The 27,527-nt window shown below is 42.7% G+C and overlaps 1 protein-coding gene across 2 annotated transcripts in view; it reads right to left on the bottom strand.

Annotated features, from left to right (window-relative positions):
* The window catches only part of CACNA1D (calcium voltage-gated channel subunit alpha1 D), a 277,638-nt gene that overhangs the window by 148,646 nt on the left and 101,465 nt on the right, over window positions 1–27,527 (bottom strand). For both annotated transcript variants that reach the window (XM_066613921.1, XM_066613922.1), the window contains exons 3-7: window positions 16,758–16,897; window positions 15,452–15,594; window positions 12,783–12,935; window positions 10,344–10,540; window positions 1,198–1,301 (exon numbers count right to left, since the gene is read on the bottom strand). In XM_066613921.1, the coding sequence (XP_066470018.1) occupies window positions 1,198–1,301; window positions 10,344–10,540; window positions 12,783–12,935; window positions 15,452–15,594; window positions 16,758–16,897 (737 nt within the window). The remainder of the gene's footprint in view (window positions 1–1,197; window positions 1,302–10,343; window positions 10,541–12,782; window positions 12,936–15,451; window positions 15,595–16,757; window positions 16,898–27,527) is intronic.

The following is a 27,527-nucleotide window of genomic DNA, read 5'->3' as shown; positions in this document are numbered from 1 at the left end:
GTTTAACAGGAAACGTGAACCACCTGCTACTAGGTACATCTTACAAATAGTTACACAAAAGATTTGTTTATAAAAGCTTTCCAGTACTGAAGGTAAACCTTCAGAAATGGACAGTTAAGTTTAACCTACACTGAAAAAAACAAAACAGATATGCTTACACAGGTGTAATTGATCTCTCATTGTGTGCAAAATGATGTTATCTAGTTAATGGAAGTTTTTTTTTTAATTTATTTTTAGGAAGTTAGTACTTCAGTTAGTGAATCTTCAGGGATGGCGATTGGCAGGCACTGTAAACACAGGGTGTAAAGACAGATACAAACACAAGGTTCAGACATTCAGAAGAGCAAATAGCAGTAAAATGACATACCAATCCAAGGCACATGCAGAAAAGCCATCACTGGTAAGCTTGAGCAAATGCATAGGCCATTTTACACACTGCAGTGGAATATACAAGGTTAATCTAACTGCTTACCCACTAAGTACACCAAGAACCAGGTTAAGTACGAAAAATGAGCCAAGTATGATAAGACTAACAAAATAGATCCATGGCCATTCACATCCTATTGCATCATTTACCTGTAAAATGTAAGGAAATACGTTATGATTCAGCAATTCACTACACAGCAGAGTCCCTTTTGCAATTGACAGATCACACAGGTATTCAGCGTATAATAACATACCTGCTCTTTAGCATCTTACTGCTTAAGCATTTATTTAACTGGCAATTCACCATGCTTACCAATTTTCTGGTACTAGGATATGAAATTATGCAACATAAAATTAAAATATTTTAAAGAACTTTCAGCATCAGGCTTCTATTAGACCTTGATCATTTAAGCCATTTCTGGACTTTCTGCCCTATTGAACAAAACAACTGTTAACACTTTGCGATTTCTTTTTCATTTTTCTTTATTTAAGAACACTGATTAGTTAATTACTATTACAGTATCTTTATAGATAAATGAATATCTCTGTATGTCTGTCCATTATTTTTCAGAAAATCTGCTTTGCTTACAGAAAGCTGGATTTGCCTTTGGGACACTTATTCCTACCATTGTCCAATTTTTTTTAAATTCAACATTTCATCCTAAAAATTTTATTTCCTATTATTTTGATATTATCTCTACAATATACCTATGTGTTCATGGCAACCAAATGAAGGACTCTGCTTCTAGGACGAAAAAGGTGTATGCTTACCCGCTCAATACACCAAGAACAAGATTTAGTACGAAAAATGACCCAAAGATGACGAGACTGACAAAATACACCCATGGCAATTCAAATCCCATAGCATCATTCATCTGTAAGAAATAAGATTATCTTATACAAACAGTTTACTTCCATTAGTAACAGCAAACAGTTGCTGGGGAAGCTACACAAAGAAGTAAGACAAAAGCACTCGCTTTCGTAATGATCAGATGCAGTTTGAGGAAGAGAAGTACCAGATCATGCCCCATTCCCAACCAAATGCATTATATGAAATTATTGTAAAGTATAAGAGAGCAACAGAATTCAGCACGTGGATCTTATTTGACAATTATTTATTTAATATTGAGAATATTATGGTGGATGGAATCACCTGCACTATTAAAACTGCTGTTCTGTTTGGGGGTTTTCTTTGGGTGGGGTGGTGGTGGTTTGTTGACCATGTGAAGTTGAATCACATAGGTCAACTGTGCCTAAGATGAAGGGCCACTGTATGTTCCTATTTACAATTTGGTCTGTACATAGGTGCTCCTTACTTCACAGGTGATACACTTCTGTCTTCTCTGAAAGCAAACTTCACCAATATGTTATGGCAAGGCTTTTCAAACTGGGGTGTTGCGACGCCCCAGCCTGCGAGCCCTTGTCACTTTCCCCTTAAGGGGCAGAGGGAAGGCAGTGACGTGATCCCCAGGGCTGCATCACTAAGAGGGGCGTAGGGATTGGCATTTACTCACCAGTCCCTGCAGCAGCCTCCTTGAGGTGCGGGGAGCCCTGCACAAGCATCTGCAGGACTCTCCAGGTCTTGAAAAGTGAAAGTGCAGTGATCGTGCTCCACTTCTGGTTTTGTGGAAGTGAAGTGTGATCACTGCACTTTCACTTTTCAAGACCTGGGCAGCCTTGCAGACCCTCGCACAGGGCTCCCTGCACTCCCGGGAGGCTGCTGCAAGGACTGGTGAGCACATCCAAGTACTTGCAGCCCCCTGAGCGATGCAATCCTATGGATCGCATCACTGCCTTCCCCCCCCCCCCACTCCTGAAGGAACTTACTGCGGTTCAACTCTCCTTGGGAGTTTGAAAACCGCTGTGTTAAGGGGTTTATCCCAACCATTTTGCAGAGGACAAAGCAGAACCAGAAGCTTCTTCTGTTGCCAGAAGTATTCTGCTTATTCAAGGACCACTTCAGCTCAATCAAAGGGAATCTGCACGAGTTGAACACTGCTTCTGGGAACAGAAGGTGCTTCTGATGATGCCCTATGCTCTGGCAGCTATTCTGCGTTTCTTGCTTGAACTGTCCTACTACAGTCCTGTTCCCAAAAATTGTCAATGTTGGAAATCAACTGTTCCTCTCCAGCAGAGTGATTCTGCGTACATTCAGACTCAGAACTTTTTAAAGCAATGAAACATTTAAAGTATTTTTTTCCCTAGGTTAATATGCATGCCAAACTTATGGAGAGTAGTAATACACATTCTGACATGACAGCATGGCAGAAAGAATTATATTTGCCATTCCTTCCCATTGAGAGTCTCTGTCAAAGGAAACGATGTTCATTCACACAAGCAACCATCATCCTTTTTTCAATTTTTCCAGTACTGCTCCTTATGCCTATAGCACGAATGTTTATCTGAGGATTTGAATTTAGCCATTAATTTACACCATTCTGAAGACCTTCTAATAGGGTAATTGTCACCCTGTTGTAGTCAGAAAAACAAATTCTGACTGCATACCTGGGAATTATTTCAATATACGTACTTAAATAATTATCTATCCACCTCACATTCTTTTACAATTCTTGCACAGGAAGAAATGATATATTTCTTGTGTTTTAACTGGCATTTCAGTTGGTAGTACTTTTATCAGCATCTAGAATATCCTTAGGAATCCGGATGGCATGAGCTGTTCCAACTGGCTTTGATGTCAGCACAGCAGGTCAACTAACCCTCGAACGCAGACTTCAATGTGTGCTGCTCAGCTCTTCCTTTTTTAGAGGATAACAGCCAGTTTCTCAACATCTTGCTGATTTCAAAGGCTCTGCTCTAGAAACTCAGAAGCTCAGACATCAAGCTAGCTCAAAAGGGATTGCCTTTCAAATCTAACAGCTTACCAACCACCTGTCCGCTAGGAAAACTGGCCTAACTTCTTCCCTGTGCTCTCTGGACTGCAGAACACAATCAGACTATAAGCTCTCTCATCTATAGTCTTTGCTTAACGCATTAAGGGAAACACTAGATGATATAAGAAAAATGGCACTGGGGTTTTTTTTTCTCTTCTCTTCCTGGTGACATGCAACAGTATAACAAACTATGTGACATGTCTGACATTTTCCCTATCCCTACCTCCAACAGCTAACAGAGGGGGTGGGGGAAGCCAGGGGAAAACATAGTGGATGGCATGTCACGTACTGGATGGGCCATGCTATAACACCCAAACTATAGTTTGCACTAATTCAAGCTTAGGCTCCAAATCAGTTTGTGTTTCACAACAACCAGCAAGCCATGGTTTGTACAGTTTTCTTCTTCCCGACAAACCCAACCAGATAGACTTGGGTTTACCAAGACAATATCTGAAGAAACCATGCTGACTTTTTATACTTCTAATAAGTTGTATCAGTGGTTCTCAAACTGGTGGATCACAATCCACCAGTTTGATTAAAGGATCCTGACCCTTTAAGGGGAGAGGGGGGGTGAAGCCCTGTGCAGCCTTCCCCGATGCTTAGAACTTTGAAAAAAAGCAGGCACAACGCATTTCCTTTTTCGTTCACAACTAGGAAGTGCTTTGCACCCACTTTTTCAATGTTCTATGCATCGGAAAGCCCACACCTCCTGCAATGTCCTGTAGCCACCTGTAAGTAAAAGCACCTTCCTTCCACCCCTGTTAGCGACGCAATCCTGGGGATCATCATGTTGCTGCTTCACCCCCTACCCCGCAAAAATTTACCCTGGGAGTAAAACTCCTGGGAAGTTTGAGAACCAGTGAGTTATACTACCCTAGTATTGTGAAGACATTGGTATGTTTAGGTGCTCTTTTAAATTTCCACACACATATTAAGATTCCCTTTATAAAAGTGTTGTGGATCAATGGCTCAATCTTTTGGGCATGTTGAGCTGCCAGAAGGCGTTTCCAGCTATGCAATGGCGCTTTATGATTGCCGCAACTGCAACACACCATTTTCTGCAGCTAGGTTGCCTCTGCAAGTGGCTATGGCAACATGCAAGTGGCCTTCCCACAAGCCCCAGGGCCAGTAAGTCAGTGCAGGGGGCAAGAGATAGCCAGAACAAGGCAGAGACCAGGACAGGGAGGAGGGTGGATTGAGGCCAAGGAGGGGGTGGTATCGGTGGCAGTGCAGCTGCCAATATCCTATCGCCTAGAGCCGCCTTCTCTAATCCACTTGGGCTAACTAAATCACTGGGGCAGGTCCAAACAGGTCCATTCAGATGACAGCAACTTACCCCTGGGCAAAGGAACAAATGTTTCCTTACCCAGAGTTGAAATCCAGGACTGCTCTCTCCCCATTCAGGATGTGGCATGCGCTCCAGCAGCATGGCTGCATTGGCAGGGAGGTTTAGATAGGACTGGGCTGTAAGTGATAGATTTGTTTTTCAATATGCCAGAAATGTACCACAACAAATTGCTTTATACACCAATCAGACTGTTTTACCCAGTTACATATTGTACTTTGGAAGCCTACAATTTATCATAGTCATTGATTATATCAAGGACTCTCAACATGAAACACAGGACTTGCTCAAAGTGCAAACAGCTGCAGCAGTTAAAATATATAAGGACTCATCCTCTGACATAGCCCCAGCTTTGATGCAATCTTGACTGCTATTAAAGTATCAGAATGCAAATAATCGTATATTATGGATATAAATTTAGAAGAACTTTTGCTCCAGACTTTACATACGTAGTTTACTGATCGTTCTTCCTGTTTATTAGATTTTGTTAATATTTACTTTCTTGCACTTGTATTTCTCACTTATGGAGGTAGTAAGTTTGTCATCAGAAGCTCCCTTCACAAACAGAAGTGTCTTCCATGAATGGAAGGAGTGTTCCATATGTGCAAAGATCTCTTCCACTTGTGCAAGGACCACTACCTCTTGCACAAAGGCCCTATTGTATGTTCTTTTGTTCATAGAGAGAGCATCTGTTCACAGAGGGAGGTTCCAGATGATGGAAGCACTACTCTCAAAGCTACCCAGTTTTTAAAAAAATGATAATTTTTTAAAATGATAATTTTAAATGATAATTGCAAGTGCTCATGAAACTACACTCAGCATTAAAGGCACAATCCTAACCAACTTTCCAGCACTGGCCTAGCTGCAATGCAGCCCTAAGGTAACAAACATGCCCTTACCCTGAGGAGGCCCCCTTGACTGCCTTCCCACTGCAGGATGCAGTATGCCACAGTGGCACAGCTATGTCAGTGCTGGAAAGGTGGTCAGGATTGCACCCTAAATAACTCAAAGCACTTAGTTACCAAGCCACAATGCCCCCCTCCTGATTGTTGTGTGAATATATTTTGAGTGGTCCCAGTTGGGCACTCACCTTGCCAGAGGTATCCTGGGGAGCAACAGCCCCTCTCCCCGCTGTCAGCTGCGGTGATGAGCCCATGCAGTCCCCTTGGCAAGGCCCCTAACTCTAGGAGGCTGAGCACAAAGCGATGGGCATGATACACCCGGCTGCACCAGTGACAGCCAGGATGCTGTGATGGTCACGGCAGATGACTGCCAGGACCCAGAAGCAGTCACTCTGCTGCGAAGCCTGCTGGAGCAGCTTCCATCAGCTGGGAAGGTTGATGGCCCACCCCTTCCATGGGAAGCAGCAGGCCTGTGGAATGGAAGGAGCCAACCAGGACGCTCCATCTGGTGTCAGCCTCAGAAGGCAGGGGTGACACATGAGGAACACAATGATGGGAAGAAAGGGTGAAGGGAGGCTGGGTTCTGGGGCAAGCCTGGTTATACTAGGGAGGGAGAGCGGGAGGGGTAGAGCTAGAGAGAGCTGGTGAAGCCTTCATAAGGCACAAACAGGCCAAGGATGAAAGTCAGTGGAGGCAAGGCGGCTGACTGGTGAAGAAGCTGGTTGGCCTGTGAGCGTAGCTGGAGTCATAACCTGGGAGAAGAACCAAGGGAGACACAACCCCCTTTGCCCACATAGACTGTCTCAGGCCTATAGCTTAGGACCTAGAAACAGGGAGTCACCCCCTTTGGCCATGAACCTTGACCCTTGTGGACCCTGCTGAGTGAGAATACCCCAGGGCAGCAGGCGTCAACCCCGTGGCTGGACATATGTAGTAAGACGGAAGCTGATAATAACACAAATTCTATCCGTCAAAAAAGTCACTATGTGGTTGAACCTTATGCAAGTGAGTCCTCTGCAACAGGTTCATAGTCTCTAAATTTTTTATCATCAATCTTTTGAAGCCTACTAAAAGTAACGTGGCCTCAGAGGCCCTGGACCCTTTCAAATGGCTGAACTTTGCATGGGTGACATCCAGTCATGCAGTGATTATACAAAGCCCAAAATTCATGGCTTTCTGAGGCAGTGCATATTTGAGAAGACATTCACTGATTGCTCACAAGAGAGCCATCCTATGCTTTTCTGACCCTTTGAGCGCAATCCTAACCCCTTATGTCAGCACTTTCCAGCACTGGCATAGCAGTACCAATGGGACGTGTGCTGCATCCTACAGTTGTCACTCACGGAGTCCTCCTCAAAGCAAGGGAATGTTTGTTCCCTTACCTCAGAACTGCACTGCCCTTAAGTCAGTGCTGGAAAGCACTGACAAAAGGGGTTAGGATTGCACCCTTCATCTGTTAGGAGTCTTATAAACCTAAGACAGAGGAATTGTGTCAGAGTAAATTACTTTTGGCTCTGAGGGAATACACATCTCCTTGTAAAGCTACTGTTAAAAATTTTCTCCTCAGGTGGGCTTAGTATGCTACACTTTTCACTTGAAACACTGATATGTAATCTTCATACCTTAGCACTCTCTTCTCAGTCCAGGGAATCTTAATATTGAGCCCCTGCCTTCTTTATTTTCTCTCCTATGATTCAATGTATGATTTTCTCCTATGATTCAGTGTCAAATGCCCATTTGCTCTAATGGAGAAAGGAACAGCACTATGCTTGGGACAATGTTATGCTCAGTGGCCTCAATTCCATCAAAAAGGACCCCACTGTGAAGCATTTTTGAGCATAGAGTACATTGTGCCCATCCACTCATGGTTCCCTATTACAAAAGGTGCGCCCTCTAAATACTTACAGTCTGCCTGTCTCAATGGCTGGTATTTCATGACTAGTTCATTACTAAAGAGCAGAATAACAGCATCTATACCAATTGTTTTTGTTGCTGAATATGTAAACACACAGACTAGTTATTTTCTGTTTCCATGGGTGGCAGAAACTACTTTAGGAGTTAATGCCACATGGGGAATAATGGTATTACTAATTAAATCCCTGTTGGCTGCAGAAACACTTAGCATTAGTGCTGTTCTTCTATCACCTTAAGCAAAAGACTTTATGACAAAAAAAGTAATCCTTCTTGCATCACAGAAGTTTCTACTTTTAATAATGCTAATTGCTCTAAGACCCAATTGGGCATTTAAACACTGTAGAGTACAGCTATATTAAAAAAAATACAATTCTGCATGTGAAGACAGAAATCTCACCCAAATACCTGACATTCAGACAGACTCATTCCAAAGAAAAGTATGTAATAACAAACAAAAATATAACTGAAAATGACATTACAGGTCGATCAATGTTTTCCTTCAGAATGAATCACTTTGTATTTATTTTTTGTCATTGCATTTGCTAACACTGAATCACAACACTCAATATTGCAAATACTGCAATATACTACCACAAACAGGCCTTTAATTTTGAGCTGAATAAATGTTCTATAAAGAATGGAATATTTAATCATAATTCTTAGATTTAGTATTGCGTACATAAAACTGGCACGCATGCATGACCTACACACACAATATAATCCCTTCAAAGACGAACACACACAACAAAACAGAGCAGTCCAGCCTCATTTCTGCACAATTCTGAAAGCTTTTAAAGTTATCCATGGCACCAATTCTGAAGCATTAGTCCTAAGCATGTTTATGTGCAAGTCCCAACATTTCACTGTAATATTCAGGCTAGTGCGCTCAGGAATGCACACTAGAATAGCAATGTGTAAAGGTAGTAGGCAGGTAGTGGGCAGGAGGTCTGGTCTAGAGGTTAGAGCCTCCATTTGCCTGAAGATAACATCCACAAGGTCGCCAGTTCGAGGCCACTGGCACCCATGCCACCTTGAACCAGCTGACAAGCTGAAGCCGAGCCATTCCATCTGCTCTGAGTGTGGGAGGATGGAGGCCAGAATGTGAAGCCAGATCGGAATGAAACACCTTGAATGTTGTGGTTCTTGAAAGAAAGAACCTTCTTTCAATTGTAAAAATCCCTATGGGGATTTAAATAAGCCTGCCTATGTAAACCGCCTTGAATAAAGTCTTGAATAAAGACCAAGAAAGGCGGTATATAAATACCTGTATTATTATTATTATTATTATTATTATTAGGTTTAGTATGAATATATATGTGAGGATACACAAAAGTATAGCAGCTACCATAAAAAGTTTGTAGGCATACAGTGGGCCCTTGGTATCTGCAGGGGATCTGTTCCAGATCCCACCAGACACCAAATTCCATGGATAATTATATCCACAACTGGATGACCTTAGAGGACCTCCCAGACACGACCAGAAGTGCCTTTTGAGTGCATCCAGAAGGTGTTCTGAGGCCCTCCAGTCATGGGTTTGGATACTGAAATCCGAGAATGAGGAGCCCAAGGATAAGGAGGGACCCCTGTAATTTGAATTAACAATGTTGACCAGCACTTGTTAAAGCTTCTCAGAACTGGGCACTACATTGATAGCAGACTTTTTCACTGCAAGTTCTAGAATCCTGGGATACAATTCCACTGTCCTCCTATAAGGTAATTAAAATGAGAAGTAACATAATCTTGCTCTAAGACCCAAATGGTCTAAGAAGTAACCAATCTTGCTCTAAGACCCAATTCAGATTAATACTTCATTTGCAACATGCCTGCCAAATTACTGGCAAACTCAAAAGGAACACAAATCTGTTTGAGTAAATGCTGATATAAAATTGTAAAAAAATTGTTAAAATGTTAAAATGTGAACTTTAAATAGCAGCCATTTTGGAAGTGAAGGCATCTTTGCCTCATCCCTACATTGCACAAAGCAGGGTAGGAAAATTGGGGTACTTAATTGGGTGTTGCTGCAGTTAGATCATGGTCAGCAGATAGTTTGTCTTGGCCTTTCTGGACTGCGCCTGTTTTCAACTTTGTGATAAGCCCAGCCACCCACCCACTGGAACAGTTTGAAGCTAGCTGGTTGCTGTTTTGAGTTAGGTCAGAATTTTTCTGCACTCACCAGTTTGGCTGTTGGTAAGGAGTGTTTTCACCTATTTCAGACTTTTCTAAGGGTGTGGTATAATCAGCCAGGCTGGTTAAACCTGGCAGGTATAGTGTAGGACAGGGAACAAGAATAGGGATTGGTATGCACCATGAGGTAAGCAAGAGTCATAGGGGACAGCGAATCTTCAAGAGATTGTCTGGCAGCTTTGAGTCATGGTGGGAACACCCAAAAGGGGAATAGACAGTGGTTGCTATATCCCCAACGAGGTGCCCATAGTAAAGAACATATGGAGATAGAACTGCAAGGCATGCAGTAGCTTGCTAATTGGCATTAATTTCAATAAATGTGGCCCAGTTTTAACTCAAAACTTTGCCTTGTATGTTTATTGAGGGGGTGTGTGCAGGCAAAAACACACAAAAACTCCTCAAAACAGGAGTTACATGAAAAATGCCATCTGAAAGCACAGAGAATCAATTTGTCCATGTGGAATTTGCTTTAAAATTAACATGCAGTGAACACATTTCTACACAGCATTCTAATCTGAGGAATCCAATAAAATCTTGTAACTAGAAGAAGTGCACAGTTGGGGTCCTTGACTAGGCTGGATCACAAAGCTTCCTTACTGAAAGAATCCTTCAATGCCATTTTCCTTTAGATGTGCCGCTTGCTTCCAAATAAATATAGTGTAAATGTCATTGGCTACTTACCCAATATAGCACATCAGTCCATCCTTCCATGGTTATACACTGGAACACAGTTAACATTGCATAGCCAAAATTATCAAAGTTGGTTATGCCTCCATTTGGTCCAACCCAGCCGCCCTTACATTCAGTGCCATTTATTGGACACTGACGTCCACTCCCTGAGAATGCACAAGGTGCAGCATCTTCTTCAGCTAATATATCTAAAAATTGATCAAACATATTTCAGATGAGGAGTCCTGAGCAAGTAACTTGAAGAAAGACATTCCATGACAATAACAATTGAGAAATGCTATATATTTTACAGTGAATGACAATTAAACCTTTGATCTGAAGCAGGGCTGGGCAAACTTTTAGGCATACTGGCCCTTTAACAATTGTATAGAAGAGCAAATTTCAGCAGGTTCAGCTTGTCATCTCACAGGTGATAAGCTGCACCTGCTGAAATTTTCTCTCCTACACAATTATTAAAGGTTTAGGACGCCTAAAGTTGAACATTTGCCCACCCCTGATCTGGAGAGACATTAAGGTCTGGTTCACACAGGCAGTTACACCTACTTTTAAGCAGCCATTGTCTTTCACTGGCCACATTAGTGTCCATGATCACCTGGAGAAGCATTAATGTGAACCGAACTGAACACGGTTACAGCCATTGTAATGGCAGCTAGAGAAAATGTAGACACTTCTTCCAATTTTAGCTGTGTTGGCCATTTTTGTACATATTGGGTAAATTCCTGAGAAATATGGTGTTCAGTATCCATTCATTTTCAAGAACAGTTTATACAGTCAGTTTTCTCTACATGCAAGCATCTGTGGTGCCACCATCACAGGGGAAAATTCCAGGCTTAATGCCCCTGGAAAAATTAATATTACATAAACAACAGTTTGGCATTGTACAATAAAGAACAATAAAGCAACATCCCTGCCCATAGGTTTACAATCTAATGCAGTCAAGCAAGAATCAGGTCTAATATGCTAAAGAGTTCAATGTGTAAGCAGGACTTTTATCATAGTTAACAAGCTTACAGCACAATTCTATTCATGATTACTCAGAAGTAAGTTCAAAAGAATTCAGTGGGACTTACTCCCAGGTAATTGTGCAGAGGATTGCAGTCTTATACACTTGCTGTTGCCCGAACAGGTGACATGGAAAAATGCTATATTTCTAGAACTGCTCCTATATACCTGAGGTATTTATATAAACATTCCAGAAAAAAACACAGGTGTTTTGAGATCAAATCATGAAGTTGCTGAACTCTGAGAAGATAAAACAGACTTCAGTTCTGTGAAGGGGGGGGGGACTCTTTTCCTCTTGCACAACACCAGAACCAGGGGACATCCACTAAAAGTGAGTGGAAGGAGAAAACAGATGAAAGAATTTCTTTACCCAGTGAGCAATTGATTTGTGGAATTCCTTGCCACAGGATGTAGTGATGGCACCTGACTAAATGCCTTTAAAAGGGGACTGGGACAGATTTATGGAAGGGTTATCACAGATTTATCACAGGGTACAAGACATGATGACTATATGCAAACTCAGGGTTCTACTGGTAGGCTGTCTCTGAATGCCGGGTGCAAGGGAGTGGCAACAGGATATAAATGCATGCTCCCAGAGGCATCTGGTGGGTCACTGTGAGGTAAAAGAAGCTGGACTAGATGGGCCTTGGCCTGATGCAGCAGGGCTCTTCTTATGTTTATATACATATTTGACAGTGACTGTAGTTACTCTAATTTGGTACAATATTACTACTTTCATTAGTATACTGTGTCAGACAGACCCCAAATCAGTCCTGATTAGGAATCCTCAATAATTAAGAACATAAGAACATCCCAACTGGATCAGGCCATAAGCCCATCTAGTCCAGCTTCCTGTATCTCACAGCAGTCCACCAAATGCCCCAGGTAGCACACCAGATAACCTCATCCTGGTGCCCTCCCTTGTATCTGGCATTCTGATATAGCCCATTTCTAAAATCAGCAGGTTGCGCATGCCCATCATGGCTTGTAACCCATAATGGATTTTTCCTCCAGAAACTTGTCCAATCCCCTTTTAAAGGCGTCCAGGCCAGATACCGTCACCACATCCTGCGGAAAGGAGTTCCACAGACCAACCACACGCTGAGTAAAGAAATATTTTCTCTCGTCTATTCTAACTCTCCCAACACTCAATTTTAGTGGATGTCCCCTGGTCCTGGTGTTATGTGAGAGTGTAAAGAGCATCTCCCTATCCACTCTGTCCATCCCCTGCATAATTTTGTATGTCTCAATCATGTCCCCCTCAGGCGCCTCTTTTCTAGGCTGAAGAGGCCCAAACGCCATAGCCTTTCCTCGTAATTGCTAATGTGAAAACCAATATGTTCAATATTTTGAGTTCATTTTTTTCCAGGGCTTGGTTTTTAAGACACCACAATTTAGTTCCAGATGCAAGTATCAGCTTTTACTCACCTGTGTCATCAAAGAAACATGATTTGTGCATTTTTCCAATAAAAAGTTCCAATCCTATAATAGCATAGATTATGATTACAAATAACACCAGAAGGGCAATGTGGAGCAAGGGGACCATGGCTTTTATAATGGAATTCAGGACAACCTGTAAACCTGTTAAAACACAAAAAGAACACACAGTGATGGTGGAATTGTTTTCGCAGAGTCACATAATAATTAGCAGTGGCTAAGATGAGACAAGTAGAAAGCTGTCATCATCACAAAAAATCCTTTTTGCCTAACACAAAATCCTACAGCTTACCGGCAGAGTTTGACAAAGACCAGCATGTTGCAAAAAGCGCTATCGCTCTGTGTTCTGCTTCAAAATTCAAGGAAAAATAAGTCTGCATTTATGTCATGGAAGTATATTGGGTGCAGTGGTTTTCTTGAGGCCTTGGAACAGGAAGCAGGGGGCTTACTGTGGCCCACTTTCTCTTCATCCACAGCTGCCTTGGCCTTGAGTTGCCAATCAGCAGCTAACAATTCTCCACAATCTTCCCTGAACTGTCCCCTTTAAACCAGGGGTCTCCAAACCCTGGCCTGCAGGCCACATCCAGCCCTCTGGATGGTTTTATCTGGCAAGCATGGTTCTGCAGCCTCTCAGGGCAAAAGGCAGACCAAAAGATGCACTTCTGGGTATATACCACATTCAGCCACTAGAGATGCTGAATGTAATGCAATGTAATGGAAAGAAATTATTCCATTTCATTCCATTCAACACCTTTAGTGGATGAATGAGATGTATACTGTTGCTGGGAGACCTGGAATATAAATATAAATTAAAGTTAATGTCCATGTTAAATTTATAAGGAGCAGAAACTAAGACAAAAATGTTTGGGATTTGCGTCGTAGGTTGCATGATGCTTTAAAAAAATTCATTCCCTCTCTTCCTGAGCAAGTCAATTTTGCCCTCTGCTCCCCTGCTTCTTTCACCCCCAGCCACTACTATATTCAACCAAACTCTTAAGCACAATGGTTCTCCATTTATTTACCAGTCATTGACACCATGTCAGATATACGATGAGACCATCGTGCTGAAAAGTTTAAAGACCTCTGCTTTAAACCAACATGACATACATTGAAAGTGTATCCAATGCATGCACTGGAGATGCTCTCCAGCTCTTGTGAGAGCTGCATAAACTCCACTAGCACTAGCAAAGGGGTGGAGTGGAATCCTGGCTGCTGAAGCCACCATGCATGTGTTCCCCCTCCCCCCCATCTGCTGGCCATTAGGGAGAACGCTCTTAGCCAAAAAAAACCTGTGGCCACCAATTGTGCCAAGTGGAGAGGTTCGGCAGGCTTTGGTGAGTGAGCAGCCATACCATTCAGAAAAGTGGCAATGAGAATTCAGATGGAATTTTAGTTTGGGGTGGGTATTTGCAATCCCTGAATAATCTTGCCCAAAATTTTTTGCAGTTTAAACAGAACAGGTGATGGTCTTGATGAGGTGTGTCACTCATCAAGGAAAAGTGCAAAGATTAGTGAAATGTATTTGTACTGCACAATAAGTATAGATGTGTGCAATACAACATGCTGCTTGGAAAAAAAATTATTTTGCCATTTTGTAAAAAAAACAAAACTGGCTAGCTATTGCTTGGACTAGTAAAAGCACACATACAAAATTAGAGGTATTGGTCTGCTGGCAGTGAGAATTTTGCATCTAACCAAAAGGCTTTCTTCCCACTCATGGCATATTTCCCACAATTGCCTGATCCTCCATTGAAGTAATTTTGCTAAATCTGAACCAATTACCATCATTTCCATGGCAACAGATTATGGTCTAATAAACACAGCATTATGACCTTGCTTCTGGATCAAATGTTAAAAGCAATAGATGAGAGGGAGAGACGTTTCATTCAATCCAAAACAACATCAAAAGACAGCAATGAATGGCAACAAAACAGAAGGGATTATACTATATAAATCCATTTGTCATTTCGATGAACTTTTAGCAGCCATCTCAGTTTTAGCAACTCAGCTTTTACTTTCTAGAGCAGCTGCATTCACACTGTTGGCCCAGGAATTCCTCTGCTCCTAAGAAGCTTATTGGGGTACGGGCCAGGAGTCCTGAATGAAAATATCACCACAGTTGGAGAAGTTGTCTACCATTAACAATCTCAAGTCTAACATATTAAAAATAATTGGGACCAACCTGAAATGGGCTCAGGACCCTCCTAGTGGGTTCTGACCCACAGTTTGAGAAACACTGCGTTACAGGATACATCCACAGTTCATGGCAGGATTATGGCTAGGTCTGTTAGGAAACATATAATTTCCACTAGACCTTATGGAGGAGAACTAAACATGAAGTGCCATTTTTGGAGGCAAGTGCATTTCTATTCTAAGATCTAATTTAACCCTATGAGACAGAATTAGGCCATGAGACAAGCTGAATATAGATAGCTTGGCCTGCTTAGTGGACTTCTGCCAAAGCATTCATACCATTCAGACACTTCCTCCTCCTGAAATTGGCAATATAACAGAACCCAAAGGGTACATTTACTATGCCATTTCATTTCACTCTCAAAAGAAAGGAAGAAATTAAATTATGTGAGAGTACGGCTTAAGCTCTGCATTGAAATAATGTTTCCCACTCATGCCATAAGACAGTAAGAGAGACAACAACTTACTGGGCACTCCTGATACAAGCCGAAGAGGTCGCAACACACGAAAGGCTCTTAGGGCTTTTACATCAAAGCCACCTGATTTACCACCTGAATGACTATCCCCTTCTGCTTCTTTGGTAAATTGTTCCAAAATTACACTAAACAATCTGAGAAAGAACAGAGAAGAGATTTTATCATCTTCCACTTACCAAGATATTACAACTTTAAAAAAAAAATTGTTAGGTATAATTTATGGAGGGGAACCACTTCCACGGTCAATATGCACTGTACAGAGACCTCTAGTTTTAAGCATGTTTGGTTTAGACATCTTTGGAAGAATGTGCTTGTTTAATTAACACCAAAACTTAATTTATGCTCATAAATGCTGGGAAATATGGCAGGAAGGCCAGAGCCTTCCCACTGGCACCAGAGGATGTAGGCCACCAGCCAATCCAGGCGACAAGGCTAGGGAGGTGAGAGGGAGTGATAGGAGGGCAGAATAGGGCAGGGGAGGACGAAACAAGGCTGCAACAGAGGTGGGGAGGATGGATTGCCCTCTACCCTCTGGAGCAGTGATGGGATGGAGGATTGACGGATCGGTTCCAGTAAGAGGGTGTGGGTTGGTGGTAATGGCCAAATCCTAACCTAGGATTTGATTCTTGCTACGGAGATCCATGTGGACCTGCCCCAGCCATTTAGCTAGTATAGGTCCAAGTAGACCTCCCTCATGGTGGGACCTCATGGAGGTTTACCCTCAGGTAAGGGAATGATTGTTCCCCCCCATTGCAGAACGCAGTAGCAGTCATTTTGGCACTGCTGCATTGGCTGGGACACACACTCTCTCTCTCTCTCTTTCTCTCTCTCTCTCTCTCTAGGATAAGGCTCTGAGATTCATATAACCCAATCCATATAAGAGTATTTGCTATGGAAAAATACCTGTGCTACAGTACACATGTGGTTTTCTTTTCTTCTGTGTAGGGAAAAAGTAAGAAATGAAGCAGTCCTAAAAACGTGCTTATAAAATGTGCTGGCTGGTGGGAAAACAAGATCCATGGATCATCAAAGGAGGGACAGCACTTCCTAATAGTCCAGCATATCCAATAATATGGTACCATCTAGTTCTGAAAGTGCCAAACTATTGGGACTTCTACTGTAGTCTTAAACATCACATTTTGCAGGTACATGAGAGAATGAATCAAACCATTGACAATAACATTGAAAGTTAGCAGCACTGAAGGGACTATTCACTGCTTCACTGGTGAATACAAAAAACGTAGAAACATTTCTTAAGCTTCCCATATTTATTGGAAATGAAAAAGACAAGACTTACCCTACAATTACTATTACAAAATCCAGAAAATTCCATCCATTTCTAACATATGCATTGGGATGTAACAATAATCCATATGCTATAATCTTCAAAAACGTTTCAATTGTAAAAATTATGAGGAAGGCATATTCTACTTTTTCCTGTAAAATAAAAATAAAATATTAACAGGTTAGAAATGTTGTTCTTGAAATTTAGAAAAAAACAAACCTTTGTGAATGACCTCTTCAAATGCTTGAGGCTACGATCATACACAAGCTTGCGGGGGAGCAGGTCCCACTGAACACAGTAGGAGTCAACATGTATAGGCTTGCTCCATTGGAAGCCATTCTGCAAAGTGGTAGCTCTGCTACTGGACGCCGCTGCACCAGCTGGAACCAGTACACTATGCGTGGAGGAAGGAACAGGGATAGGCAAATTGAGCGCAGCTTGACTCAAAGCGGCAAAAGGGAGGAAGGTCATGTGAAGCAGCTGGGAGGCTTACTAGTATGACCCAATCCTTTGCAGCTCTACTCAGTAGTAGTCCCACTGTAGCCAGTCATTCAGTGGGGCTTCCTCCCCCCAAGTAACAACAGAGCTCACAGCAGCCATGCAATTAAAAAACATGATCTCTATAAACCCCTCTCCTCCACCCGCTTTCTCACCTCCATTTTCCATGGGCTTCTCCAGCCAATTCCAAGATAAGACACTGCTTGGGCTCATCCTCCTGCCCACCCTCATCCAAAGAAACACATCAGACTTCCCATCCTTCATCCAATGATCATCAGTTCCTTTAGAGATGGGCAAGAGAGACTGCGCCGGCCTCCCCCCTTCTGCCTGATGCAAAAGCAAACATTAAACCTTCCCTGCCTCCAGGCTGGAACTTCCCTGCTGCTCGCCTGATTTGAATGGTGGCCCCATGAGGTTTTTGTCTGCATGAGAACTTGAACCAGAATGGAACCAGACTGCTGGCGCATAACATTAAAAAGGTGGCAGAGCAGCTTTTAAACTGATCCCTGGGGGAAGGCCGACAGGAGCCGAGGGGCATCCGGTTCGGGACTCCTCATCCCTATGGGATGAGGATGGGGAGGTTAGAGAACAACAAGACAAAGGTAGAGTAGGAGAAGAAATTGGGAAAGGTAGGGTGATGGGATGTGATAGACGGTTTGGCACAATGAGAGGATGCGGGGACAAAGGAGCGAATAAGCAGCCCATCCTGGGGCATTCCGTGTACAAATGCTTTTATGCGAATGCCCGAAGTCTACGAGCAAAGGTGGGAGAACTGGAATGTCTGGTGACAAGGGAAAATATTGGCATAGTGGGCATAACGGAAACTTGGTGGAATGCGGAGAATCAGTAGGATACCGCAATCCCGGGCTATAAACTCTACAGGAGGGACAGGCAGGGGCGTGTTGGAGGTGGGGTGGCCATTTATGTTAAGGAAGGGATAGAATCCAGCAAAGTAGAGATTGAAGGTGGGTCCGACTCCACCGTAGAATCTCTGTGGGTTAAATTACCAGACTTGTGCAGCGATGTAATACTGGGGGCGTGCTATCGTCCTCCAGACCAGAAATCGGATGGGGACCTTGAAATGAGGAAACAGATCAGGGAGGTGACAAGGAGGGACAGGGTTGTAATCATGGGGGACTTCAATTATCCTCATATTGACTGGGTCAATTTGTGTTCTGGTCACGATAAGGAAATCGGATTTCTTGACGTGCTAAATGACTGTGGCTTAGAGCAGCTAGTCATGGAGCCCACCAGAGGACAGGTGACTCTGGATTTAATATTGTGCGGTATGCAGGACCTGGTTAGAGATGTAAACGTTACTGAGCCATTGGGGAACAGTGATCATGCTGCGATCCGTTTTGACGTGCACGTTGGGGGAAGAATACCAGGCAAATCTCTAACAAAAACCCTTGACTTCCGACGGGCGGACTTCCCTCAAATGAGGAGGCTGGTTAGAAGGAGGTTGAAAGGGAGGGTAAAAAGAGTCCAATCTCTCCAGAGTGCATGGAGGCTGCTTAAACAACAGTAATAGAGGCCCAGCAGAGGTGTATACCGCAAAGAAAGAAGGGTTCCACTAAATCCAGGAGGGTGCTCGCATGGCTAACCAGCCAAGTTAGAGAGGCTGTGAAGGGCAAGGAAGCTTCCTTCCGTAAATGGAAGTCTTGCCCTAATGAGGAGAATAAAAAGGAACATAAACTGTGGCAAAAGAAATGTAAGAAGGTGATATGGATGGCCAAGAGAGACTATGAGGAACGCATGGCCAGCAACATTAAGGGGAATAATAAAAGCTTCTTCAAATATGTTAGAAGCAGGAAACCCACCAGAGAAGCGCTTGGCCCTCTGGATGGTGAGGGAGGGAAAGGGGAGATAAAAGGAGACTTAGAGATGGCAGAGAAATTAAATGAGTTCTTTGCATCTGTCTTCACGGCAGAAGACCTCGGGCAGATACCCCCTCCTGACCGAGGAGTTAAGTCAGATAGAGGTTAAAAGAGAAGATGTTTCAGACCTCATTGATAAATTAAAGATCAATAAGTCACCGGGCCCTGATGGCATCCACCCAAGAGTTAATAAGGAATTGAAGAATGAAGTTGCAGATCTCTTGACTAAGGTATGCAACTTGTCCCTCAAAACAGCCACAGTGCCAGAAGATTGGAGGATAGCAAATGTCACGCCTATTTTTAAAAAGGGAAAGAGGGGGGACCCGGGAAACTATAGGCCGGTCAGCCTAACATCCATACCGGGTAAGATGGTGGAATGCCTCATCAAAGATAGGATCTCAAAACACATAGATGAACAGGCCTTGCTGAGGGAGAGTCAGCATGGCTTCTGTAAGGGTAAGTCTTGCCTCACGAACCTTATAGAATTCTTTGAAAAGGTCAACAGGCATGTGGATGTGGGAGAACCCGTGGACATTATATATCTGGACTTTCAGAAGGCGTTTGACACGGTCCCTCACCAAAGGGAAAAAACTACACAGTCAGGGAATTAGAGGACAGGTCCTCTCATGGATTGAGAACTGGTTGGAGGCCAGGAAGAAGAGAGTGGGTGTCAATGGGCAATTTTCACAATGGAGAGAGGTGAGAAGCGGTGTGCCCCAAGGATCTGTCCTGGGACCGGTGCTTTTCAACCTCTTTATAATGACCTGGAGACAGGGTTGAGCAGTGAAGTGACTAAGTTTGCAGATGACACCAAACTTTTCCAAGTGGTGAAGACCAGAAGTGATTGTGAGGAGCTCCAGAAGGATCTCTCCAGACTGGCAGAATGGGCAGCAAAATGGCAGATGCGCTTCAATGTCAGTAAGTGTAAAGTCATGCACATGGGGCAAAAAATAAAAACTTTAGATATAGGCTGATGGGTTCTGAGCTGTCTGTGACAGATCAGGAGAGAGATCTTGTGGTGGTAGTGGACAGATCAATGAAAGTGTCGACCCAATGTGCGGCGGCAGTGAAGAAGGCCAATTCTATGCTTGGGATCATTAGGAAAGGTATTGAGAACAAAACGGCTAGTATTATAATGCCGTTGTACAAATCGATGGTAAGGCCACACCTGGAGTATTGTGTCCCGTTCTGGTCGCCGCATCTCAAAAAAGACATAGTGGATATGGAAAAGGTGCAAAAGAGAGCGACTAAGATGATTACGGGGCTGGGGCACTTTCCTTATGAGGAAAGGCTACAGCGTTAGGACCTCTTCAGCCTAGAAAAGAGACGCCTGAGGGGGGTCATGATTGAGACATACAAAATTATGCAGGGGATGGACAGAGTGGATAGGGAGATGCTCTTTACACTCAATACCAGAACCAGGGGACATCCACTAAAATTGAGTGTTGGGCGGGTTAGGACAGACAAAAGAAAATATTTCTTTACTCAGCATGTGGTCGGTCTGTGGAACTCCTTGCCACAGGATGTGGTGATGGCTTCTAGCCTGGACGCCTTTAAAAGGGGATTGGACAAGTTTCTGGAGGAAAAATCCATTACGGGTTACAAGCCATGATGTGTATGCGCAACCTCCTGATTTTAGAAATGGGTTATGTCAGAATGCCAGATGCAAGGGAAGGCACCAGGATGAGGTCTCTTGTTATCTGGTGTGCTCCCTGGGGCATTTGGTGGGCTACTGTGAGATACAGGAAGCTGGACTAGATGGGCCTATGGCCTGATCCAGTGGGGCTGTTCTTATGTTCTTATGAGTAGAGACCAAGTGCAGAGTCAGTGGCCTCAGGCTCGAGTGTTTTGTTGAGTTTTCCATGTGTGCGACTCGCGTTTCCACGAGTCAGCAAAAAACGCGGATTTTCGTGACTCTGACCCAAGTCACTTGACTTCCCATCCCTGGGCAGGAGGTGGGCGGGAAAGTGGAGGACTGGGTGAAACTGGGTGGGGAGGGGGAGGAAATGCTGGCAGGGAGGAGGAGGAGGGGTGGTTCTGGCAGCTATGGCGCATGCTAGATCCTGTCCCTTTTTGAAGCTCCCTGCTGCTTTGCTCTCCTTAGATATTTGCTACCAAAAGTGGTGGCATATGTTCAAGGTGACCCATACCCAGTCCCAGAGCTTAGCAGGAGGTAAGCAGAATGGCTGCCAATGAAGTGCTATAAAAGCCATCAGCAGCCATTTTACAACAATGGAAGTAACTTCTGCTTATATTGCACTTCTCCATAGGATTGGGCAATCATGGTACTATTGGCAAAAAAACTCTGGAAGGTCAGCTAACATACATACATACCAGGAGAGGTAGCGTATGCCTAACTGCTCCAGAGAGCTTCACATAACAGATCTCGGCAAGTTTTGCACTTGAAAGTTTTATATCATTCCAAGAGAAGAGGCACTGCAGACTACTGACCTTAATCTACAGAGTGTTATCCCAATGTCTATACTGATGTTTAAAAATTGTTAAAGCCTCATTTTCATAGCACAGGAATGGGTTTGCTCCCTTCTTATAAGCAAATCAGCTTAGCAGAAACTAAGTTCTCAGTACGAAATCTTTATTTCCTGAGGCAGATGTTGCACATTAGTCATCATTTATCTTTGTATTTTCAAAATCTTCAAAGAGAATATGCAAAGCTGTTGCTACATGATATAAGCACGGGAAGTGTGTTAAGAAGTTGCACAAAAATGGTTTAAAATCAGAATATGGACAGCTTGCAAAATCTTTACATTTCTATGTTAAGGGTCCTCTCCCTCTTAATTTATCTGCTGCATGAACATCTTAGAGCTGGATTAATCTGTTACGTCTTTTTTTGTTTTTTTTACAAAAAAAGTTCAACCAACTCTATTCACAGGGTGCTAATTTTCAAAACCTGTGAATGAAGGTGGAAAATCCTTATGGGAAAAAATAATTCACATAAGGGAAGAAAGAAATCAGCCTTTTAAATTTTCTAATGCTAATGGGTGCTAAAGGGAATAAATGGAAAATATACTTTTATTTTTAAGATTAAGTGAAATCCTATTCTTTTTAATCAGATCAGTGAGCTTCCAGCTCCATCAACAATGGACAGCGACACTGGAATCTCCTCCGACTTCAACTATTCAATAGATAGATTGCTGCATTTACAGGCTTTTAACATTCACTCAACTTGTAACTAATATTGCAATTTTTGACTAGCAAAATACTTCATGTGTTTGTTGTTTGGATAAAGATTTTGTGTATATTGATTTTTCAATTCTCTTTTTGTATTTCTTCTTTAGCAATATGTGTGCCCATTGAAATGTACACCCATGAAATATAAATACGTACAAATGTTAACTCTCTGAATTTTGGGGAAATAATTTGTATTTCATGTTTAAACAATAGACAAGGAAGCATGCAGGATCAACCTAAGGAGTACATATATAATGGGAGCTACTGTTTATTCCATGAATGAAAAGCTTTTACTTTCCTTCTCTAGCACAGGAGAGAGGGAAGGGGAACATGAAGCTCCCTTGGGTCCATTCCCATAGTACTAAACTTATGGTTTAGCATTATTTCGGAATGGAATAACTTAAAACTAGTTCTTGCAAATCTTCTCTTAGCAGTTATAATCCTCCTCACTCAGGATCAGTGTCAGGTTGCACTGGACCCTGGATACACTACAGCCTTTGTTTGCATCCTCTGTAGCACATTACTCCCCCCCCTTCAGCTTTCTTTCCTCCCTCTGCCCTGATGTGGTTTACTTTCCCGCCTGCCTAACAACCACTTACCTACTTGAGTCACAGGGTCACAGGTGAGCCCAGCATTCAGGCAGGCAGGGATGTGAACCATACCACAGAGTGGAGGGATGGGGGGGAAGCTGGACAAGGAGGGAAGTAAGCTCTGAAAGACAGCTGTTTGGCTGATCAGTAGACAGGTAGAAAGATATACCCACAGAGTTTCACATGAGCCTCCTCCCTCCCTGTTCACTCAATCTCATCCAATCAAGTTTGCTCTAGGGTGTGCCAGTGTGTACACAGTCCCTGGGAACAAGACTGCTACTCAGTTCAGAGGCCTACAAAAAATTTAGAGTTGCACTGTAACTCTACATGTTAGATCAGATCAGAATCCCTTATTGGCATATATCAGGGGTGTCCAAAGTTTTTGGCAGAAGGGCCACATCATCTCTCTGACACTGTGTCGGGGGCCAGGGGAAAAAAAAGAATTAATTTACATTTAAAATTTGAATAAATTTACATATGTTTACATAAATGAATATATTAAAGATGAACTTATATGAATGAATGAAGGTCTTGCAATAGCTCAAGGCCTATAAAAGGCCTTGCACAAAGCAAGGTTGGCCTTTCCTTTGCTGCTACTACTGCATCACAGATGTGAAACAGCAAGCAGTGGAGGGGAGCCCTCATCCCACAGCTCATGCGAGTGGTCAAACAGGCGCTCTCACGCTGAGAGCAGTTGCGTCAGGCCAGTGTGGGCTCCAACAAATCTCTGGAGGGCCAGAGACTAATTGGAGACTGGGGGCTCCCTGAGGGCTGCATTATGAGGCCTCGAGGGCTGCAAATGGCCCCAGGGCCAGGGTTTGGGCACCCCTGGCATATATAACACATACAAGATAAGAAAAGTAGAGAGCAATAACTTAAACCTATTCACAGTCAAACTTATTTCTACACAGCTCCATCACCTACTGCAAGACTACCACCAATTGACATTTTCCATTGAGAAATAACTTAACATATAGGAGAACTTAGCAGAATCAGGTAACTCCCCCAAACAGTTCTCATCATGGAGTCCATGGATTTCTTTCTACACAGCTCCATCACCTGCTGCAAGAAGACCACTACCAATTGACATTCTCCATTGAGAAATCACTTAACATATAGAAGATCTTAGCACAATCAGGTAACCTCCAATCAGTTCTCATCATGGAGTCCAGATGTCTTGAGCAGAGCCATTTTGTTAGCACATTTAAATGTTCTGCCATCCACTGTTCTGTCTGGGAAATCCCAAAAGATTCCCTGTGCAGATAGATGCTGTCCATGTGGATCAGACAGTATTGAAACCATCATTCAAGTCTTTCTGTACTACCCCCTCTATGCTGAGATATGCTCTACATGTTAACTTTCTGCTTGACTTGCAAGTAGAGTCAACTCTATTTTTCGTTATGGGTTGTAGTTATTCAAGAGGCTGCTCCATGGGTATATGCCCTACAATATTCTCTGTGTGGTCCAGCCCCCGCTCTCACTGTTCCTGGTGGAATACGTCTTCAGCAATCCCAAACAGAAAGAAAATCCAGAAGATGACGCCATTACTGCACCATCATGTAATCTACTCTAATCCTAAAGTCAAAACTCATGCATTGTTTCTAAACAGTGCAACAGTCCAAGGCAACAGCATAACCGTACAAGTACTTGCAATAAACATTTGTGCCATATCCAAACTGAAGGCTTTTCATGTTGATGTAAAAAAAAAAAAAAAAAAGACTGAATGTTGATATTAAGAAGATAGATGTTTCTGATGCAGTTATTATGGAACATGTCAGCCATGTATCAGAACAACAGGCATATTAATTGGCAATGCGGTTGCTCTACGCAAACGAAAACAACCAACACGTGGGTTAGAATTTGCACTGAACATAAAGGACTGTGTGAAACTGGTTGGTTTGAAACAATTGAAAACAATTTGAAACAATTCTATTCATGAGCTAAGTCTGACTTCGCAAGTGTTGATAGGTTAGTCTGAAACTAACAGACATTCAAATGTCTCAGTTCTAGGTTAGGTGTGCTTATTGGACCAATGACAAAGTGTGAGCTAAACCCTGTGGGCATCCAGGAAAGTTTCAGTCAAGATTTTTGCTTCTTTGACAAATGTCAGACCCTAGAGCAGTGATTTTCAACCTTTTTTTTGTCTCATGGCACACTGACAAGGTTTGACTAAAATTGTCAAGGCACACTATCAGATTTTTGACAATTGACAAGGCACACCATGCCATTGGTGGGCAGCTCACATCTCCCAATCGCCCTAATAATAAATGACTCTCCCCCAAACTCCCACGGCACTCCTGTAGACCATTTGCAGCACACCAGTGTGCCATGACACAGTGGCTGAAAATGGCTGCCCTAGAGGGGCCTGTTATGTGTGATGTGTGACCTAGAGCTTTTAACAGAATGGTTGATGTGTCCACTGATCCCCAGGTCATCCTCAATGTCTCCAGATTTAGATGAAAGGGAGTAGTTTCTCAAGAAATGTTCACAACATTTCCAAAAACCAATATAATAAAATATCAAGAGATCGTTACAATCTGCAAGCAAAACAACAACACTCACCTTAGTAATTACGAGGCTAAAAGCAGTGCCAAGTCAAAAATAAATAAAAAAAATAAATAAAGTATACTAAGGGCACAATCCTAACCAGGTCTACTCAGAAGGAAGTCCTATGTGGTTCAATGGGCTTACTCTCAGGTAAGTGTGGTTAGGATTGCAGCCTAAAATTGACAGCTATTGTGCCACATCAAAGCTTTCATTAAGTAAGCTGAAGTACGTATCTATGTGTGTGCAGCAATGTCAGTCACCAGGGTTCCCAATTCCTGGATCTTGGCTGAGTCCCTCCGGGGAGAAAGGTGGGGTAAAAATAAAGTTAATAATAATAATAATAATAATTTGCAAATTTACCCCATGAGGACCAGGTACTATTGACAGGGAATCCATCTAATCTAAAAGAAGACTGTTAGCCCTTTCTGAGGGGTGGAGTAAAAGCAAGTAAGGGGAAGAAGACCAACCTTGTCTAGCTAGGACTAAACTGTCTTCCTATCAGGCTGGGCATCTCAGGAACTACTGCTCAGATTAGCTGCCTCTCACAGTTCCTTTATGGGATTGGGCCCTACATATCCAACTCCCAGACTAATGAGAAATGACTGGTATATACCACAACAACACAGATGAGCTGGCAGCTGGCTAGCCCTCTAAACTGTGGCTCTGGAAAAAAAAAAAAACTACCCATGATGTTAAGCCATTGGCCACTGCTTTGTTTTTATCTCCTAAATGGTTATCATGGAGGACCTTGATGAGACTGTTCTGTGTGGGAGAGAATTTAACTCCTTGCACCACCCAGTTAAATGCCTTCTCCCTCCCATGCTGTAGTCCTGATCCCTGCTCCAGAATGCCATTTAGAAACAAAATCAAGCACAAAAGAGCTAGCAGCATGCTTAACATTACATGTTATTTGGCCCTCAGAAGTGATGTAGTTCTCAACAGAAAGTATGGTTGGTAACTTCATCCATTGAGGAAACAACTCCAATGGGTTTGACTGAGTGGGAAGCATTGGGATTCCAGGGCAAGTTCTTGATCATGCAACACTACATACGCTGCTTAGGCTATAATCCAGCAGACAGATATACACAGCTTTACTGCCAGTGAAGTCCATTTGCCTTCCATCTGAGCACAAAGCTGTGGGGTAAAAGAATAAAAGCAATAGTATGGCTTGTTTGAAAGAGACAAGGCTCAATCCTAACTATACTTTCCTGAGAGTAAGCCCCATTGAACAAAATAGAACTTACTTCTGAGTAGACCTGGTTAGGATTGTGCCCTAAATCTTAGAGTATTTCCAGCATATGCCATTCACAGGTCTCTTTGTGTCCCTAGAAAACTCCACACTCCACCTACCCCTGCCTACAGGAGAAATAAAACCTGCTGTTGTTTTCATGATAAGAGAGGTGAGTCAAGAGCTTCTGACTAGGATAGTGTTTTATCACTCACTCAAAATTCATGCCAGTCTCTAATCTAATTAACAGCTGCCACCAAAATGGAGGCCACTGCATCCTGTGAGGCAGGGGCAGCTGTCTGAGTTTCCTCAAGGTAAGGGATAAATGTTCCCACTGCTCAAGGAACTTTGCAACTGCTCAGAGCCACTTTACCTTTCATGATAACCCCATTAGCTACTGTTTTTAGAAATCACTGTGGGGTATGATTTGCCTAAAATGGGCAGAGGACATGTGTTTATTAAGGGACTCCTACCTTTTCTCCCAAATTTGTTCACTGAATAGTCCAATATGATAATATTTCTGTGTGATTTCAGCTGTGAACATGTCAACACAATGAACTCTGTAGCAAATTAAAAGAGGGTGGAAATCACCAACAGGTTCTAAGTGATGATCCCATCTGTCCTCCCTACCACAGTATTATATGTAGGTGTCAGCATAGTAAAGGCGGAGTATCTCGGATTTTTTCTATATCTTATCTAGAATAAATCCAAGCACAAAAAAGAATGCTGATAGTAAATGTTTAATTAGTGCCATATTTTTTTTTAATGAAAAACATGGTAATTTTACTTGACAAATAAAAATAACAAGAATTCAGAGAAATACCAGATGATAAACCAAGCCTGGCAATTTTAC

This window comes from Tiliqua scincoides, chromosome 2 (assembly GCF_035046505.1).
Source record: "Tiliqua scincoides isolate rTilSci1 chromosome 2, rTilSci1.hap2, whole genome shotgun sequence".
Lineage (NCBI taxonomy): Eukaryota > Metazoa > Chordata > Lepidosauria > Squamata > Scincidae > Tiliqua > Tiliqua scincoides.
This window is presented reverse-complemented; position numbering and strand designations above follow the sequence as displayed.